Consider the following 21,046-nt stretch of genomic DNA (forward strand, 5'->3'; position numbering starts at 1 on the left):
CTATAAGGTCACCCCTCAGCCTCCGACGCTCCAGGGAAAACAGCCACAGCCTGTTCAGCCTCTCCCTATATCTCAAATCCTCCAACCCTGGCAACATCCTTGTAAATCTTTTCTGAACCCTTTCAAGGTTCACAACATCTTTCTGATAGGAAGGAGACCAGAATTGCATGCAATATTCCAACATTGTCCTAACCAATGTCCTGTACAGCTGCAACATGACCTCCCAACCCCTGTACTCAATACTCTGACCAATAAAGGAAAGCATACCAAAGGCCTTCTTCACTATCCTATCTACCTGCGACTCCACTTTCAAGGAGCTATGAACCTGCACTCCAAGATCTCTGTTCAGCAACACTCCCTAGGGCCTTACCATTAAGTGTATAAGTCCTGCTAAGATTTGCTTTCCCAAAATGCAGCACCTCGCATTTATCTGAATTAAACTCCATCTGCCACTTCTCAGCCCATTGGCCAATCTGGTCAAGATCCTGTTGTAATCTGAGGTAACCCTCTTCGCTGTGCACTACACCTCCAATTTTGGTGTCATCTGCAAACCTACTAACTGTACCTCTTATGCTCGCATCCAAATCATTTATGTAAATGACAAAAAGTAGAGGACCCAGCACTGATCCTTATGGTACTCCACTGGTCACAGGCCTCAATTGCTCTGTTTCTCAACTCAATTTTCTCACCTTTTCTTCTTATGCCTTGATACCCTAGCCTAATTTTAAAAACTATGAACCTGTTTTGAAAATGATTAGAACTGAAAATCCAGTTTGCCTTCTCTCTAGTGCAACAACTGTGAAGTTAATCATAGCAGTTCTGTTGCTGCTGGATTGAAGATTAGCAAACAACACAGAGTGGACTTGAACCAGGAACATTCCAGACTGTGAACTTTCTCTGTGCATTTACTCATTGTTACTTATGAGTTTGATTGAAACATTATAGTTTGGAACACTTGGTGAGGCTGCGGTTGCTTTATTTATAATAGTGATCTGATATCAGATAGAATTGTTTATGAGCTTATTTGTTTCAAGGCTACATTCAACAAATATTCCTTATCTAATTAGCCTGATATCACTTTCTGTAACTGAGTGTATCTGATTGGTGTTCTGTTAATGGCCTCTTGCAGTCCTTGGTGCATCGGTACAACATGGGTTTAAAGTCTGTGTACATAACATCAGGTAATCAAGATAAGCCACTTCCATCTGTCTAACCTGCTGTTTCATTGAAAAAAATCTTATCTGCTGCTGGCCTGCACCATAGAGATATGTCTCTTGGCCAATTAGTTACTGTCAGCTTATATTTTTTTCAATGAAAGCTGCTTGTTCTTTCTGGCCAAGGTCACTTCTAGTTTTTGAATGAAACAATATAAATAGTCTCAGGTATAAGCAGCTCAGTCGCTGCCTGTGGAAGCGTGTGCTGCATTGGGAGCTGTAGACAAGCATACCTGATCCTTCTCAGCCAACTCTTGTTCAGCAGAGTTCCAAAACTGGTTGTTTGAAACGTTAGAGAATTTAGAGAGTTTGGTTTCCAGTTAAAGTTAATACTTCAAACTACCTTTAATTTGTTAACACCATTACAGTCAGAGAGCTAAATTCCGAGCAATCGTGGTTTGCTAGTGAGGTGGTTATGGCTTGTGTAAATGTTCTGTCTGATAAGTGCCAACATGATTCTGGGAAGCGACAGAATGCAATCTTATACACCATCCTGAGCCAACGTGGAGACTACAAGTTCTCACATCACAACTGCTCCTGTGAAGTCAGACGGACTGTTAGCTTGAAGACTCCCCTTGTTACCTGTCAGGTGGTATCCGATGTGTTGGCAAAGACAATCAGTTTTATGAGGAACCTCCCTTCATTCGATCATCTTCCCAGATCAGACCAACTGCTATTGCTGGAGAGCTGCTGGCCCCCATTATTTCTGTTAGGATTGGCTCAAGATAGAGTGAGCTTCGAGGTGACAGAGACCCCAAGTCACAGCATGCTGAAGAGAATCTTGCTGAATGGACCAAGCCTGCTCAGGACAGAGGAAGAAGGGAGTTGGCAGCCAACACTGGCTGGTGTACACAGAATAAAAATGTGTCTGAAAAAATTCCAGGGCCTGGATCTAAGTCCCAAGGAGTATGCATACCTGAAAGGAGCTATCCTGTTCAACCCTGGTAATTATAACAGCCTCTGTTTTTATTCCAATGTGCAACGAACCTAGGAAATTGTATAGGTGAGGTGTTTTTTAAAAAAAGTCACAAATTTGCTGCCACCCCCTTGAGTCCAGCAATAATTCTACCACATCGTAGTAAGGGGTTAGTACCAGACATAGGTCAGGAATCAAGGGATCTCTGTACTTCCTGGATAAATAACTGGTGTGATTATTTCCTCACTTCAGAATCGTCCATAGGCTCCCCCCTCCCCACAACATACTTTTCTCCGATGCCTTTAAGAAGATTTCCAGCACTCAGAGTCACAGAGATTTACAGCAAGGAAACAGGCCTTTCGGCCCAACTTGTCAATGCTGCCCCAGTTTTCACAATTAATCTAGTCCCATTTGCCTGTGATGGTCCATATTTCTCCATTTCTATGCCATCCATGTACCTGCCTAAATGTTTCTTAAATGACAAAATTGTACTTGCCTCCACCACGAACTGTGTGAAACAATTGCCCCTCTGGACCTTTCTGTATCTCTCCCCTCTAACCTTAAACCTCTGCCCTCTAATTTTAGACTCCATTACCATGGGGAAAAGCTGTCGGCTATCTACCTTATTTATGCTTCTCATAATTTTATGGACTTCTACAAAGTGACCCCTCAGTCTCCCACACTCCACGAGAAAAAGTCTCAGCCTCTCCTTTTAACTCAAACCTTCCAGTCCAGGTAACTTCCTAGTAAATCTTTTCTGCAATCCTTCTAGTTTAATAATATCCTTTCGATAGTAGGGGAACCAGAATTGCAGGCAGTATCCCAAATGTGCCTCACCAACGTCTTGTTCAGCTGCAACAAGTCGTCTCAATTCCTATACCCTATGCCCTGAACAGTGAAAACAAGCAAGCCAAAAGCCCCTTTCGAGGAGCTATGAACCTGTACCTCTAAATCTTTGTTTCCGGGTCGGACTGTCCTGCTCAGAGTGCGGTGGAGAGCTTGGTTATGGATCTGATCAGACAGCGAGATTTCCAACAAGTTGGAAATGCAAAATAAACCCGCAGCTAGTATGTTTGAGTCAGGAAGCAAGCTCCCACCTGAAACACCAAACGTTTGATTCCAGCGGCTAATGGACATGCTGTGCTTCTAATTCCTTTTGCTCTGTCGTGCGCCTCTTTCCTGGGGAGTTTGCTTTGATCTCATTCATGCTCCTGTCTTTTGCAGATCTACCTGGACTCCGAGCTGCTCCCTACATTGAGAGCCTTCAGCGGGAAGCGCAGCGTGCCCTGTATGAGATCCTGGTGCCGGCCAAGGACAGTAGCCGCTTCGCCTGTATTTTACTCGCCGTGTCCGCCCTGAAAACTGTCAGCACCGGGCTCATCGTCGAGCTCTTCTTCAGGCCGATGATCGGGCCAGCAAACATGAAAGAGCTACTGTTTGAAATGCTATATTCACGGTGAAGAAATCGGGGTCTGACTGCACCTCACCTCAGCCCAGCCGTATCACTTGCCATTCGCTGCCTATCCACAACTCAATATTGTTTTGTATTAATTTTGTTTTATCTTGAATAAAATTGGTTTGGAAGACTGGACATTTTATCAGAGGCACTTTTACTGTGTCAGAATTCTGGTTTCTAATTGAAAGAAATCCTCAGGTTTAAAAATAGACATTTAATTAAGTTTGTCAGTGGCAGTCATTGCTAATTGATTTCCATCCTGTACCATCCGGGGCCAACTGGTAAATGTCCAGCCGTTTTGGAAATAAATCCATCTATGTGTGGATTGGATGCATAGGAACTGGAATAGGCTATTCAGCAAATATTAAAGCAAAATACTGCTGTTACTGGAAATCTTGAAATAAAAACAGGAAATGACCATAAGACCAGAAGAAATATGAACTGGAGTAGGCCGTTTGGTCCCTCAAGCCAGCTGTGCCATTCAATAGAATCACGGCTGATCCCACATTTCTCACCATGGAACACCAGGCCATTGTGTCCACAACAGCCACTAATCTCATTTCACCTGGTGATCTTCCCACCCTGCTCTCCCCACCATTGCCTTCAAGCTCATTTAACCCTAAACCTGCACAGCCTGCTTCTACCTCTTTCCCAAAATCTGTAAACAGGGCATTCAGTGAGACCCATTGTTTCTGCCTGCTTCTTCCCCACAGAACTGATCTTTTCCTACCTCAATTCCTTCTCCTTTGTCTAGTCTCTTCCCACTTACATTCGCAATTTTTATGATGCTTTAGAATTTCCAGTTTGCCGGTTCCAGTCACTTCCACTTCGTCATGGGTGTGCAAATCTTTACACGTCCATCTCCCATCAGAATCATCTCAGGGCTCCTCGCTTCTTCCTGTAAAAAAAGGCTTGAACTGTCCCTTTCCACCATCACCCTCCTCTGCCTGGCTGAGCTTATCCTCACTTTGAAAAGCTTTTCCTTTAACTTCTTTTACTTTTTTTCAGGTCAGTAGGGTGACCATGGGTACCTGCATGGGCCTCAGTTATGAGGGGCATGGATAGTGTAAATATATAAGATCTTTTTTTCCTGGGGGAGTCTACAACTAGACGGCATAGGGTTAGGGTGATAGGGGAAAGATTTAAAAGGGACCGAAGGGGCAACGTTTTCACAGAAAGGGTGGTGTGTGTGTTAATGAGCAGCCAGAGGGATTAATGGAGGCTGGTACAGTTACAATATTTAAAATGCATCTGGATGGGTATATGAATAAGAAGGGTTTAGAGGGATATGGAAAAGTGCTGGCAAATGGGACTGGATTAATTTAGGATATCTGATTGGCATGGACGCGTTGGACCGATGGGTCTGTTTCCATGCTGTACATCTCTATGAATCTATGAAAATACCGATGATAATCAATTGGCATTCATTGAAAATGTTAACATCCAAATGCAAGTTTAAGTCTGTTTTTTTAACTATTTAATGTAAAGATTATTCTCATTGCTGGGAAGGATACTGTGATCACAGATGCATTGTTCTGAGTAAAATGATGGAATAAGTTAAAGATTTAAGAAATGCTGAAAGATTATCTTAGATTCAATAAGGGAGGAAAGAAGGATGATTGGATGTAAGTCTCATCTTTCTTTCTTTGTTTGCCATAGTTCTTGTGTATGATGTGCAGTTTTGAAATAGTGTTTCATGTTTTATAAGGATGGAACTATGTAAAGATTGCATCTTTTTATTTTTTGGAAAATTACTATTTTTCAAATCAAGCACTCGGGAAGGAATTGTTGCACTTTTGAAAACAAATTGCTGGAACTTATTGTGAGTTGAGTTGACACTATTATTTTGCTAGCATTAGAGGAGGTGAGATAAGTGGTCACATTATTGTGGTATGTGTATGCAGAGAGTGATTCAGCTGGTAACAGGTAGCTGATGGTCTGTACAAATGTGACTGCTTGTGATGTAAAATGTTATCAGTCTGGTGACAACCCTCTGACTGTGATACAGTGACAGAAGTTTACAGTGTGGGAGAAGCCTCTGGAATGCTGTGTCTCTATTTCTCTGCAGTAAAAGTACCTGAAGTTTGAAGAAAGACAATTTTTTTCCCACCAGTTGATGTAAGCTGTTGTCTTTGACCAGTGACCAAGAGACTTGGTAATTATGTAGCAACTGCCCTGTGACTTCTGTGAAGAAGTGAAATAAGCTGGAGAAGGGGGAAATCAAAGAACAGAAAATCTTGGGAAGTAAAAGGAACAGCTCATCAAACTTTATGGACTTGTGCTATTGCACTGTATTAGCCCCATTTTCTTTCCATAATATATATATGTTTTTCCTAATTGTCTGTGTCTGTCTGTCTGTGTGCGTAGGAGATTAAAAGGGGTTAGAGTTTCAACTAGTTGAGTTATATGTTGGTAGTTTATTGTTTTACTTATCTGTGGCTAGAACTTACTACTTGGAATATTCAGAGTTCTTGGTAAGTATGGAAGCCTAGTCAGTGCTTTTTGTTAAACCAATTCCATCGGATAGGTAAACTGGGGACTTTGTGTACTTTGATGAAACCATTAACTTTTGTGGTGACCCCTGTAGTGGTGGGGCTCGAGAATCAAAATACTCTCCTAAGGGGATTATGATAGCATCAAGATCTAAAACATATAGCAGAACAAAGTTTGAACCAATTTCTCAACACTATCTATTAAAGAGATTCAATACCAGAAAAATACAGACTCACCTCAACTCTTCAGGGTTTTACTTAACTGACTGCTTATAGTCAGGATTGCAAGGATTGTGAATAAAATTTGATTAATCTTTACCAAGCCTGTTGATCTACATTTCCTCTAACTTATCTAACTGCTGCGTGGAGTTCCAAACTCCTTGCACAGAAACAGCTGATAAACTGGAAGTAAATGTGTTGGCCTGCTAATTGGCATGCATAGATTCTCAGAGCAACTATGCAATTGTGCAGCTTAGATGGAACATTGCTGGTGACATGAACTTCTCTCAAATCTGAGAATTTAAACTTTCTCAGTTCTAAAAACCCGCGGCTTTCTAAACAAACTCTCCTGATTTGGAAGTTTCATCAATTAAAACCTTCTGCTAATGTGATTAATTAAGTTTCAAGTTTAAAAATATTGTTCAATTATTATCTGTAGTTATATTATGAAGTTTAACTAGTTGAACTATAAATGTAATGCAGTACTTATACCTCCCCAGTACTATCTTGAATTACTGCTCCAAACAAGCCTTAAAGCTCAATCATTCATTTAATTAATGACTCTGGACTTCCATTCTGAGGACTCGTTGACTTTCTTTCCCTGTTTTGTATTACTCCTTTCTCCTAACATGCCTCCAGAGCACACCCTGCAGCTCCATATAAAATCTTGGTCACCAATATCTACTCCTCCAGTCTTTATGATGAACATTAGATCTTTGAAGCTGAATTACTGCTCAGTGAGGTCACTAATAACTGTTAAGGAAGGAGACATGGCAACTTTAAGAACACAAGCAAGATACTTTGGATGCTGGAAAACTAAAACCAAATACTCAGCAGGTTAGGCAGCATCTGCGGAGAAGAAATAAAACTAATGTTTCAGTGATGTAACCTGAGGGGTAAATATTGGTTCAGGCCACTAAGGATAATTCCGTTTCTCTTTTTTAATAAAGTGCCATGACTTTTAATATTGACCCGTGTAGGCAACCAGGGCCTTGATTAAATATCTTGTCTGAGAGCCAAAACCTCTGAGTTCATGTACCATTCCAGGACTTGATGACCAAAGTTAGTATATTATGGCCAAACAAGTTGAGTATCAAAGTCCTCTATAAACAATCCAAAGGCTGACAGCACAGCAAAAAGTCCTGGTCAACCGTTTGCAGAAAGCAACATCAAACCACTGCAGTACCTTGACAGATATTACTATGGATCAGTGGTGCTGGAAGAGCACAGCAATTCAGGCAGCATCCGAAGACAGGCAAAATCGACGTTTCGGGCAAAAGCCCTTACTATGGACCGACGCAGAAGTCCAAGGTGTAATGATACCTGAACAAAGAGGGCACCACTCATCGCCTGTATCGGTCTAGATGTCCAATGCGCAGGTGCAACCGCCCTCTGCCAGTCTGAAAGATGGCGGCCCAGGATGATGTTTACGCGGTTGTCGGGAATATTCCGCGCAGTCTTCGCTCTGCTGATCTCCGCCATCAGTTCTCACAGTTCACCGAGAGTGGTGGCTTCAGCTGTTTTCATTACCGGCACCGGCCCGAAAGGAAGAGGTTGCCGTCCTCGACTGTAGCCAGGGCACCGGAGCCAGGCCGCAGCCCGACCTGCTGCTGTGTGGTTCGGCTGCCAGCTGATCGAGCCTCCAGCTTTCAGCTGATGTACGACGGCTGTCAATGGCTGGATAGGGCCGGAGACAGTCTACAGAGCCACTGTTTCATCCGTATTGTCCGAACGGCGGAGATTGCAGGTGAGAGTTGGGGGGAATGGGGAAGGGGATGAGTGGTATAGGAGGGAGGGGGAAAGTAGGGTAAGAGATTTTATAGTACGGAAAAAAAGGCTCTTGGGCCCGTCGTGTCCACGTTGGTCACCTAAATACTTCTTAAATGTCATAAGTATTCCTGGGACCCTTTCTGGCAAGTAAATTCCTCAAAGTCCCTTTAAATTTCCTGTTGCATTTGTCTTAAAACTGTACATTACTAACAGCATATGCTCTTTTGTTGCCTAACTGATGGCAAATGGTTTGGAGGAATATGGGCCGGGTGCTGGCAGGTGGGACTAGATTGGGTTGGGATATCTGGTCGGCACCGAGATGTTGGACCGAAGGATCTGTGTCAGTACTGTACATTTCTAATACTCTATAAAAACCAAAATACAGTGGATGCTGGTAATCTGAAACAGACACAGAATGCTGGAGAAACTCAGCAGGTCTAGCCCTCCCAAAATGTAGCTTCTCTCAATTTGCTGAATTAAATTCCATTTGCTGTTGTTCAGCCCATCTGCCAGCTTGTCTATATTGTCCTTTACTCTAAGGCTTTCGTCCTCACTATTTATCACACCACGAGTTTTTGTGTTATTTGTTAACTTGCTGATCATACTTCCTATATTCATGCCTACATCATTTATGTATTCTGCAAACAGCTTTCTGCTGCTAAGCCTGTTTTGAATCCAATTTTCAATTTTCCCATTATACCACAGACTCATAGCTGCTTAGCTAGTTGCCATGAGAAATCTTGTCAAAAGCCTGACTGAAATCCACGCAGACAACATAGCTGCACTACCCTCATCTACATATGTAGTGACCTCCATTAAAAAAAGAATGAAACTTGTTCAACATGCTCTCCCTCTAACAAAGCCTAGCTGCCCATCTTTGCTTGATTCATGCCTCTCCAAGCAGAGATTCATTCTGTAAAATTTCAGAATATGGAATTTTTCCAATAGTTTCCCCACTACTGTTCCAAAACTGGATAACTTTCCTGAAATACCATGGGATGCTTTGCTATTTAAAATAAACTATTCATCACAAGTTATGAAATCTTGTAGCTTGGATGGCTAAACTTTAAACCTCCAGACCTGCCTATATGAACAGATCACTGCTACTATAAAGTATCATGAGTCTGAAAAACAATTTGTAGGTTTGAAGCAGCACCTGTATAAATGTATTACAGTGGCACTGGGCAGTTTCGTAGAATCATAGAATCCCTATAGTGCAGCTAAAGGCCATTCAGCCCATCATGGCTGCACCCACCCTCCAAAGAGTATCCCACCCAGACCATGTCTCTGGGGATTTTGGTATGTACAAATGTTTGGGCTTTGCTGTTCTGTATGGGAAGAGGTCTATGTTCATTACTGCTTATCTTCAACAGATTCTCACCTCTTCTCATACAAAACCAGAAAGGAACTTCGGAATCGAAGAGCTCTAAGTGAGACTTTCACACCTGAGGATTTGTCCAGATTGCCAGAGTTAAACCCCCCAACGCTGATGCCCAATGGGAATGTGGGAACGCCACTGAGAGTTTTCCTAGAATTGATCCAAGCGTGCCGTTTGCCACCCCGCATTATCACCAAGCTTGATCTGAAATTTCCCAAGACCACCTCAAACAGGCGTTATGGTAATGTTCCTTTTAAGTACCAGGACTCTGCTTCCTTCAAGTGTATGGAGGCAATATATACAGCTGCAGGAGAAAACCCACAGAGAGATGTGTGTGCTCCTGTGCAGCAAACAGGAAAGAAGCAACATGGAACTGGACACAGGAAGTCTTTCCAGACAGGAGATGAGGAGGAGGCAGAGGAGTCTCATTCTGATGAAGTAAGTAACGTTTTCTTGGTGCTTTGCTTTGGTGTGAGGAAAGGTCATGGATAGACATGGATATTTGAAGTAGCCCCATCACCACGCTTGTCCTCCTTAGGCATCATGGTGAGCTGGGTACTGCAAGGATTGGAACTTGAGCCTGAATTAGGATGGATGGGTAGTCAAGGCTAGCTCCAGGCGCTGGTTCTTAGTTTGTGCTGTCTGAACAGTTTTGCTCTAGTGAATTGTATAAATGCAAGTAGTGTTTGTGGCTGGTCACTGAGCTTTGTGTTTTTCTCAGGACAATGATACATGTGAGGAATGGGAAAGATACGAAGCACTCTACGAGGATGTTACGACTCAGGAGAGGATGAAGGAACGACTCTATGAGGAAGAGATTGAACTCAAGTGGGAGAAGGGAGGGTCGGGACTGGTGTTTTACACTGATGCTCAATATTGGCAGGAGGAGAAAGGAGGTAGGTTGTAATGTGAGGATTTTTAGGGTTGGAATAGACATGGAATGGTTGATCCACTAGTTGATGGGCACGTGTCAGTGGTTTAATTTTGCTGCTTTCTTTCAGATTTTGACGAGGAGACTGCAGATGACTGGGACGTCGATATGAGTGTCTACTATGATAAAGGTCAGTTTGGATGAATGGGTTCTTTATGAATTTTGATGATGTGCCTTTGGAATTTGATTTCTTATATAATCCTTTGCAAATGCAACAAAATGGTGAAGTATTATAGTAGACCATCATAAATGCAAGTTGCTTGTTTTACCTGTCTAATGACTGTTGCTATAATGCAGAGAATGGAAAAAGTTACTTCTCAAATTTTGCACAGGTGGCGGAGATAAAGATTCACAGGATTATGTGCAGATGAGGCTAGAACAACGGCAGAGAGAGGGTGTGGAGATTGTCTCGGTGCAGTCCCCACGTATTGGAGGTTTTGAACGATATACTAAGGTAAGTGTGTTTCCTTGTTTAGCTTCCCCTCCAAATAGTTTATAACGATAAATTGATGGTTCTGCTAAATGTATGTGTTTAAACAGTCAGTTTCATTCAGAGCCTTCCAGCAAACTTAAATAATAATCTGGTCCCTACCGCTCTTCATGTGAATCAGAGAATAAGCAACTATTGTTGTACCTATTTCAAATGCTTGACAAACTGTGTAGACTTGCACAAAAGAGAAATGCTTTTGATGCCTGAAATCTGAAGTAAAAACATTTCAGAATTGTTCTGATGAAAGGGTCCTGTTCTTAGATGTTAACTCTGTTCCTCTCCCCACAGATGCTGTCAGACCAACTGAGTATTTTCAGCATTTTCTCTTTTTGTTATGTAGAGATTTACTCTGTGTCATTGCTACTGCAATTGTACAGGAAACATTTGCATTTATAACATACTTTTGCATCTATGGGATTAACCACAGTGCCTCTAGAAATAGGAGTGAACTATTTAGTTCCTCCAATCTTTTAATTCTCTCAACAAATGAACTACTTTTGTAGTAACCAAGCCAATTGCACATATGGTCCATGGCGGCAAATTAAATGATCAGCCCATTTTGCATGTTGTATTGACATTGGTTGAAAGAAAAATGTTGGCTAGGACACCGATAACTCCTAGCTTCTCTGTGGAAAGATTACCAAAGATTTTGTGTCCCCTGAACAAACATTGAGAGACTTTTTTGACAATACCTCCAACAGTGTACCTCCAATAATTCTGTGGTGCTTTTGACTCAATAATGGGTTTAACTCTCATATATATTGAAGTTTATACATCATTGCCTTGAGCTGCTAAACAAGATCTTTGTGATTAATGACATGGAGGTGCTGTTGTTAGACTGAGATGGACAAAGGTAGGAATCACACAGCACCACGTCCAATATGTAATTGCCAGAATTAATATGTAATTCCCAGAAGTACAAATTAATGAATCGAAACCTGCATCCCCATTCTAAGTTATTAAAGACTTAACATCAGTCTCTGTTTGTTCAATACATTGCATCAGTTCGATGACACTTTGATCTCTTACCATAAGTTCTGCTCCACCAGTTACCTGATGAAGGAGCAGTGCTCCGAAAGCTTGTACTTTCAAATAAATTGGACTATAACCTGGTATTGTGTGGTTTTTTTTTAACTTTGTGAATTAAGGTTGCAATGAAATGTGGTTAGGGTCAATGTCACAGCATTAGTTAATTTTGCAGATCAGTAAGTCTCCACAGGCATGTGGCTAGTTAGAATTGTTTCTTGTGCTGCATTGGGAATGAAATATTGTAACTTGGTCTGATGAGCTATTGCTCACTGTTCAGCCAGTTTCTTTTTGGATAACAGAACATAGAACAGTACAGCACAGGAATATTTCACCATATCTGTGCTGACTGTGATGCTATTCTAATGTTGATTACTGCATTTTCTGATTCTTACCTAGGGAATTGGCAGGAAGGTGATGGAAAAGCAGGGATGGAGAGATGGGCAAGGTCTTGGCTCCAGTAATTCTGGTGTGGCTGATGCTCTGGACAATGATGGTCAGAACCCCAAGTGTAAACGAGGATTTGGGTAAGTGATACAAATGGCTCCTTAGTGACTGGGTTACAAAGAGTCTTCCACATGTAAATGTTTTTACTACACAGAAGTCTCAACTGGTAACAGGCTGTCGCTCATGATGCTCTGTTTACAGGAGAAGTTGTGTTGAACTATTGAGAGCTCTGTATTGACAATTTTTCAATGATTCTGCATGGAATGTTAAAACTGGGAACTGTATATTCCTGAAACTGCAGTCAAACTGGAGAACTGTGATGAAAAAGTATTTTCTAGTTCACAAGTCTGTACTTTGGAACTCATGTTCCTAATAGTGTCAAATACCACACTTTGTGTGTGTGTGTTGGTGGGGGGATTGGGGTCATCAGGAGGTCACTGAAAGAAATGATGTGCATTTATATCATGCTATTACTTGAAACTGAATTTTGTGCTCAATTCTCTGGGTAAGACTTAAAAATCACATCCTTCTGATTCCAAGGCTACCTCTTGAGCCAAACTGATACTAATATGTCATGACAGAGTTTTGGTTTATTGTCTAGATGCTGCATAAATCTGAATCCTACTACCATCAATTGGAAGAGAAGAGCTTCAAGTTGGTTGTGATTTATTTGAATTGTCCTTGCTGACATTGTTTTGTTAATATGTGATATTCTGCAGATATCACGGAGAAAGAATCCAAAACTACCAGCCAGCACGCAAAGCACGTCAACAAACCAAGCACTTGATTTCAACTGTGTACGACCAGCCTGAGGAAATAGACCAGGGTGACACTCTGCTCCGTAGACAGCCAGTGATCAGCATGAAGTACAGAATGGATGTGCAGTTTGTCAAAGGGTCAGAGCTAAGCACCTACACTCTTTTACGCCAATAATAACATTCTCCAGTTGTTGGTATATCCTTAGTGGAGTCTGGTACTTCTGTGAAATACAGTATTAGTCTTGGTACCTGCTGTGCCTTGGCACTGACAATGCAACAAGGTGTAATATTCACAGGTGCAAACCATGGTCCAGGTTCCCCAACCTCATCTAACATTGACCATACATCAGCATACAACCTGGAACAATCATACAGTAAACATGGTCTCTAAGCAATTGAGGGACTGGATGAAGTTCTAGCAAAATGATCAGAGGAAGAACAGTAACAACTCTTGGTATTTATATGCCTTTGCTCTAGTGGAAAGATATCTCAACCATGCTTCCCAGAATCATTATCAGAAAATTATTGTCTTCGTGTTAAAGGAGAACTTGGGCAAGCTGAAAAGCTTGGAGAGGAGATGCACAAAAGGCCAAGGTGGAAGGCATGATGAGATTTGAACAGAAGGTTGAAAATTATAATTCACAGGTATCATAGAACATAGAAAGTTACAGTGCAGTACAGGCCCTTTGGCCCTTGATGTTGTGCTGACCTGTGAAATTAATCTGATGCCCATCTAACCTACACTGTTCCATTATTATCCATACGTATGTCCAATGCCCATTTAAATGTCCTTAATGTCGGCCAGTCTACTACTGTTGTAGGCAGGCCGTTCCACGCTCCTACTACTCTGAGTAAAGAAACTATCTCTGATATCTGTCCTAAATCTATCACCCCTCAATTTAAAGCTATGTCCCCTCATGTTAGCCTTCACCATTCGAGGAAAAAAGCTCTCGCTGTCCAGCCTATCTAACTCTCTGATTATCTTATACGTCTTGATTAAGTCACCCCTTAATCTTCTTCTCCCCAACAAAAACAGCCTCAGTTCCCTCAGCCTTTCCCCTTAAGACCTTCCTTCTGTACCAGGCAACATCTTAGTAAATCTCCTCTGAACCCTTTCCAAAGCTTCCACATCTTTCCTATAATATGGTGACCAGAACTGCACGCAATACCCCAGGTGCCTTGGACAACTGAAGTATGACCTTGTGGCTCCGAAACTCAATACCCCTACCAATAAACGCCAACACACCATATACCTTCTTAACAACCCTATCAACCTGAGGGTCAACTTTCTGGGATTTATGCACCTGGACACCAAGGTCTCTCTGTTCATCTTCACTGCCAAGAATTTTACCATTAGCCCAGTACTTTGCATACCTGTTACTCCTTTTGAAGTGAACTACCTCACACTTTTCCGCATTAAACTCCACTTGCCACTTCTTAACCCAGCTCTGCATCTTATCTATGTCCCTCTGCAACCCACAACATCCTTCCGCACTATCCACAACTCTGCCTGCCTTAGTGTTATCTGCAAAGTTACTAACCCATCCTTCTACGCCCACCTCCAGATCATATATAAAAATGACAAACAGCAATAGCCCCAAAACAGATCCTTGCAGCACACCACTGATAACTGAGCTCCAGGATGAACATTTCCCATCAGCCAACACCCTGTCTTCTTTCAGCTAGCCAATTTCTGATCCAAACCGCTAAAATACCTTCAATCCCGAAACTCCTTATTTTGTACAATAGCCTACCATGTGGAACCTTATCAAATGCCTTACTGAAGTCCATATACACCACATCACCCTTCATCCACCTGTTTTGTCACCTTCTCATAGAACTCAGTAAAGTTAGTGAGGCATGACCTACCCTTCACAAAATCGTGTTGACTAACCCTAATCAAATTATTCCTTTTCAGATGATTATAAATCCTATCTCCTTATCCTATCCTATAACCTTTTCCAACACCTTACCCACAACTGAAGTAAGGCTCACTTGGCCTATAATTACCAGGGTTGTCCCGACTCCCCTTCTTAAACAAAGGAACAGCATTTGCTATCCTACAGTCTTCTGGCACTACTCCTGTCGACGATAATGACATAAAGATCAAAGCCACAGGCTCTGCAATCTGCTCCCTGGCTTCCCAGAGAAAAAAAGGATAAAACCCATCCGGCCCCGGGGTCTCATCTATTTTCAGATCTTCCAAAATTGCTAAAACCTCCTCTTTGCCAACCTCAGCCCCATCTAATCTTGTCACCTGTATCTCTGTATTGTCATTAACATTGCCCTTTTCCAATGTGAATACTGACAAAAAGTATTCACTAAGCGCTTCCCCTATGTCCTCAGACTCAACACACAACTTTCCACTATTATCTTTGAGTGGCCCTAGTCATTCTTTTATTCCTGATATACCTATAGAAGCCTTAGGGTTTTCTTTGATCCTATCTGCCAACAACTTCTCATGTTCCCTCCTGGCTCTCCTTAGCCCTCTCTTTAGATCTATTCTGGCTAACTTATAACTCTCAAGCCCTCTAACTGACCTTTCACACCTCATCTTCTCATAAGCCTTCCTCTTCATCCTGACAAGAGCTTCAACTTCTTTAGTAAACCATGGCTCTCTCTCTTGACAACTACCTCCCTGCCTGATATGTATATAGTTATCAAGGACCTGCAGTAGCTGTTCCATGAATAAGCTCCATGTTTCAAGAGTGTCCATCCCCTGCTGGTTCCTTCCCCATCCTATGCATCCTAAATTTTGCCTAATTGTATCACCTCTCTCTCCCCCCGTTATACCTCTTTCCCTGCAGTATATACCTACTCCTGCCCATTGCTATTGTAAACATAACCGAATTGTAGTCACTATCGCCAAAGTGCTCACCTACCTCCAAATCTAACACCTGGCTGGGATCATTCACCAGTAGTAAATCCAATATGGTGTCGCCCCTTGTTGCTCTGTCTAAATACTGTGTCAGAAAACTCTCCTGCACATGTTGAACAAAACCTGATCTATCTACACTACTTGAGCTATAATGTTCCCAGGAGAAAGTGAGGTCTGCAGATGCTGGAGATCAGAGCTGGAAATGTGTTGCTGGAAAAGCGCAGCAGGTCAGGCAGCATCCAGGCATAAGCCCTTCCTGAAGAAGGGCTTATGCCCGAAACGTCGATTCTCCTGTTCCCTGGATGCTGCCTGACCTGCTGCGCTTTTCCAGCAACACATTTCCAGCTATAATGTTCCCAGTCAATACTGGGGAAATTAAAGTCCCCCATAACAACTACCCTGTTACACTCACTCCTATAGAGAATCATCTTTGCTATCCTTTCCTCTACATCCCTGGAATAATTTGGAGGCCTATACAAAATTCCCCAACAGAGTGACCTCTCCTTTCCTGTTTCTACTCTCTGCCCAAACTACCTCAGTGGATGAGTCCTCAAATATTATCTCAGCTGCTGATTAATAAGCCACACCCCCTCCTCTTTTACCATCTTCTGTGTTCTCGTGAACATTTAAATGTGAAACATTTAAATCCCGGAATCTACAACAACCATTCCTGTCCCTTCTCGAGCCATATCTCCAAAGTCGCCACAACATCAACATCCCAGGTACCAACCCCTGCTGCAAGTTCACTCACCTTATTCTAGATGTGCCTGGCATTGAAATACACATTTCAAACCAACATCCTGATTGTTGGTGTCTTCTCAGAACCTTGTAAAACTCTCCCTGACCTTTCTTCCCTCAATCTCCTGTACACTGGAATAATATTTCAGGTTCCCATTCCCCTGCTGCATTAGTTTAAACCCCCCCCATGAAGAGCATTAGCAAAGCCCCGATATTGGTACCCCTCTGGTTCAGGTGAAAACCATCCTGTTTGTAGAAGTTCCACCTTCCCCAGAAACAGCTCCAATTATCTAAGAATCCAAAACCCACCCTCCTGTACCAGCCACGTGTTCAACTCTGCTCTCTCCCTGTTCCTTGCTTCACTAGCATGTGGCACGGGCAACAAATCAGAGATAACAACTCTATTTGTTCTGGCTCTAAGCTTCCACCCTAGCTCCCTGAATTTCTGCCTTAGGGAGGAAGAAAGGTGGGGATCTATGTCATTGGTGTCTATGTGGACCACAACTTTGGGCTGCTCCCCTTCCCCCTCAAGGATCCCAAAAACACGATCAGAGTCATCACGAACCCTGGCACCTGGGAGGCAACACACCAATCGGGAGTCTCTCTCATTCCCATAAAACCTCCTATCTGTCCTCCTAACTATGCAGTTCCCAATGACTAAAGCTCTGCTCCTCTTCCCCCTTCCCCTCTGAGCAACAGACAGACTCCGCGCCAAAGATCTGTGCTCCATTGCTTACCCCTAGTAAGTTGTACCCCTCCACAGTATCCAAAACGGTATACTTGTTGTTGAGGGGAACCACCACAGGAGATCCCTGCACTGCCTGCGGGTTCCCTTTCCTACCCCTGAGGGTAATCCATCTACCTTCTTCATGTGGCTGTGGAGTAACTACCTAACTATAACTCCCTCCACCTTCTGAATGATCCGAAGTTCATCCAGCTCCAGCTCCAGTTCCCTAACATGGTTCTCGAGGAGCTGGGGTTGGGTGCACTTGCCACAAATGAAGTCAGTAGGGACACCAGAGGTGATCCTTACCTCCCACATACTGCAGGAGGGACATTCAACTGCCCTCACCTCCATCCCCGCTATTCTAAATTCCCAAATAGACTGCCGGAAAAAAATTGAAACACAAAAGAAAACACTTGTCACCTTGCCAACCGACGCACAGAGCTTGTTTGTTTTTTTGGTTAGAAGAGGAGGAGGAGGATGGGTGGGAGACACTACCCGAATAGTGTTTCGAGTAAAGCAACCGACCAAATATATGACCTTGTGACCTCTATGTCCAGGAACTGAAGAAAAATCAGAATTAAAAGAAATTGAAACCATATACTCGCATATCCCGACAGGCTCTGCTGTATCCTGGAGACCTCGGGACCTCTCCAACTGCATCCAGGGGTTAGGGACAAGGAGTTTTGATCATGGACATAAACTCCATCACCCACCCTTATTCCATTCAGAATAAAGTCTGCTTTCTACATGTTTTCCACTGCATCTGTGGGTCAGAAGATAGTTATGGATGGGACAAGACTTTCAGCTCATCTACATTTATCCTAAAATTCCCAATGTTTCTGGAGTTTTGCCTCCATATGTCTATCTGGATTGCTTCCAAGTGGTAATCATTCTTTAGCTGAAGAAGAATTTCCTGACATCTGACTGAACTTGTACCACCATCCAATTTCCATACTGAAAATATTTTAGGTTAACATTTTCAATGCTTTTAACAACCTATGCACATGTACAGTCACCCTGCACAAGTCCCATTTCCAGACTGATTGATTACCCCAAGTCTCACCAGTTGTTCCTCATAACACACTATGACACTGAAGTTCAGCCTTCCCAACATGGTGTCCAAAATGTCTTGTGTCTTTACAAACACATCTGTACTCAGTAGCAGGAGAACGTCTATCCAGAGTCCTGGGTGGTTCAACATTCCACAAACTTTGTTTATTGTTACTCTGCTCTAGTTTGACATGTTGACTTTACAAAGCTATTCAGCTTTATTCTGAGCTGATGTATCAACATTCATGGATGCTGTATGACTTTTGTTTCCTTCCTAAATCTGCATTTTGTCATGTTTGCCTGCATTAAGTTCCAATTCTCTCTAGAATTATTGAATGACATCACAGAAGATGACCACTTGAGCTATGAAGTATGTGCCAGCAATTTGGTATTGCTTTCCCCCAATCCTCTTCCTTTTTCCCCTTCAAGTATTTTACCAATTCACTTTTGAAAGTTACTAATTAATACGTTCCACCTCACTTTCAAGCACTAAATTTCACATCACAGCTTGCTGATTAAAAGTGTTTCCTCATTGTTCTGCCCAGTTAAGTATTGCAATTAACCATCCTGTAATTTGAGTTGCATCTACCGATTTATCACTCCCCAGTTTGAAATTTAACAAAGACAAATCTAACTTTGTACTGAATTTCTGAACATTTCTGCATTTATGCACAGTCACTGTATATTTGGTGATTTTGGTACGTGGAACCCTTAATCTCTCTATTCATTTAGTTCCTAGCTTCTTGTCATTTTTTAAAAAATCTAATCTTTCTTTCCTCGCTCCTAGGTTCAAATCAGGTGATTTCATGCTTCCTACATTAATAGGACAGATGGATTTTGATGTTCCTTTGCAATATTCCCTATTTATTGTCACCTAAATTGGTATCATCTGCAAACTTAAAATTTGCAGCTTTCTCTAAATTTTCATCTTCATTTAAAAAGTGAAAAATTGTGACCTAGCATCATGTGGTCATGTTGGGTTGCTGAGGAATAGTATTCCAATCATAGAATATGTTAAGCTCAAAGCTAACATGATTTAGGCTATTCTGGAAATGAATAAGAAATAATACAAATAAACTAAGAAGTTATTACTATTTTTAGCCTACTAACTGTCATGAGCAAGTTACTAAAATCTTTAGAAAGTGACCGAACAAATGAAGAAACAAACTAATCACAAACGTATGCTGTTCTCTCAGGTGGGTATGTATTGCATAATTAACATAGTTGAATCTTTGAGTATGTAATTAAGGTTGTAGATCAGAAAATAGCCCAGCAGAAGAAACTTTAGAACCCCATGTTGAGACCTGTCAGTGTCATGAAAAATATTGTAGTTAGGAATTTTATACAGAAGTTCCTATGTACTCAAAATTAAAACATTACAGATTCTGGAAATCTGAAATAGAAACACATGCTGGAATTGCTCAGCAAACCATTCTGATGACAAGTCATCATCAACTGTTTTTCTTACAATGCTACCTCACATGCTGAGTATTTATACTGTTTTCTGTTACAATTGAAAATTTTGATAATTCAATTTTAGGAAAAATATATGTTGAATAAAATATTCTTATATTTTTAAAATAAATTTATTCTGCCACTCCTGTCAAGTGTTATGTATTCATTCCAATTTGTAACTTGGTGAATTTTTGCAAACTCTATTACTCTACTGATTAATGTCACTTCTCTCAATTCAGCATGAAGATTATATAACATAGGTGTAATCCCCAGTTACTGCACAATGAACCTAAAACACAAATGAACTGAAAACTGCATTCACTCTTGTGCAATATACAGACCAACAGAATTCTTGGAAAATCCTAAATATTTTCAATATAAGTAAAGCTAATCAACCTCCAATTCTATTTTGTGATGTGAAGGAAATTATATTTTGATAATTTGATATTATTTGACATGATTTCATTTGCAATGATTAGTCTATGAAGTTGAATGTTCTGCTCATGTTGGGGTCGAGAGTTGTTGGGATGATCTGTTGATAGAATCAGTTTTGAGTAGCTGAGTAAGCAGTGGTAACCTGGGAAAAAAGAAATATCTAACTTCTTCTTTAGTTAATAAGGTATTTCCAAGGCCCATGATGAACATTCATTCAAAAATGGGGGAAATGTAATTCTACTCCATTGCGGTTCACCTGAATCTCAGAAAGGACAGAACAGAATATGTGATTTGCTAGACAATAAAAGACAATGGTTCATATAGTTGATGTTCTAACACTCTTCTGATTTTGCTGTGTTAGCATCAGAGTAACATCTGTACATTGCCAGTATTTCTGAATGTGGTTAGTGCTAGTTGATTGTAATAATAGTCATCATAAAAACCTAAATAGAGATGATCCAAATATAAGGAAGTTGTTGCCTGAAATAGCAATCTCTCAATTAACTTACAAAGTAGGGAAGGTCCTTGGATTCTGCTACGTGTAAGTCTCTGAACTACCCAAAGATGTTCCATTTGCAAAGCTCAAGACAAGAATGTGCAGAAATACTACACTCATGGCTGGATTAGTGCAGCTCCAATGACACCTGAAGCTTGATACCATCAAGA

General features: G+C 41.6%; 2 protein-coding genes across 2 annotated transcripts; both read left to right on the top strand.

Annotated features, from left to right (window-relative positions):
• Nucleotides 1-1,438: 1,438 nt before the first annotated feature.
• On the top strand, nt 1,439-3,762 carry LOC122563571 (nuclear receptor subfamily 0 group B member 2-like). The gene is made up of 2 exons (XM_043717467.2): nt 1,439-2,158; nt 3,355-3,762. The coding sequence occupies exons 1-2, from the start codon at nt 1,630-1,632 to the stop codon at nt 3,588-3,590; spliced, it is 765 nt and encodes a 254-aa protein (XP_043573402.2). The 5' UTR covers nt 1,439-1,629; the 3' UTR covers nt 3,591-3,762.
• Nucleotides 3,763-7,689: 3,927 nt separating this feature from the next.
• On the top strand, nt 7,690-20,092 carry gpatch3 (G patch domain containing 3). Its single transcript, XM_043717156.2, has 7 exons — nt 7,690-8,044; nt 9,441-9,883; nt 10,167-10,341; nt 10,447-10,506; nt 10,709-10,830; nt 12,292-12,419; nt 13,059-20,092. Exons 1-7 carry the CDS (start codon nt 7,705-7,707, stop codon nt 13,270-13,272), a joined length of 1,482 nt encoding a protein of 493 aa, XP_043573091.1. The 5' UTR covers nt 7,690-7,704; the 3' UTR covers nt 13,273-20,092.
• Nucleotides 20,093-21,046: the final 954 nt, after the last annotated feature.

This window comes from Chiloscyllium plagiosum, unplaced genomic scaffold (assembly GCF_037043375.1).
Source record: "Chiloscyllium plagiosum isolate Xiang-an unplaced genomic scaffold, Cpla_swu_hap1 HiC_scaffold_30, whole genome shotgun sequence".
Lineage (NCBI taxonomy): Eukaryota > Metazoa > Chordata > Chondrichthyes > Orectolobiformes > Hemiscylliidae > Chiloscyllium > Chiloscyllium plagiosum.

Excerpts from the sequence above, each read along its gene's own strand:
- gpatch3 (XM_043717156.2), top strand. The coding sequence starts at position 7,705 with ATGGCGGCCCAGGATGATGTTTACGCGGTTGTCGGGAATATTCCGCGC. Across the intron at positions 10,342-10,446 it reads TTGGCAGGAGGAGAAAGGAG|ATTTTGACGAGGAGACTGCA; the intron begins GTAGGTTGTAAT and ends GCTTTCTTTCAG. Across the intron at positions 10,507-10,708 it reads GAGTGTCTACTATGATAAAG|GTGGCGGAGATAAAGATTCA; the intron begins GTCAGTTTGGAT and ends AATTTTGCACAG.
- LOC122563571 (XM_043717467.2), top strand. The coding sequence starts at position 1,630 with ATGGCTTGTGTAAATGTTCTGTCTGATAAGTGCCAACATGATTCTGGG. Across the intron at positions 2,159-3,354 it reads AGCTATCCTGTTCAACCCTG|ATCTACCTGGACTCCGAGCT; the intron begins GTAATTATAACA and ends TGTCTTTTGCAG.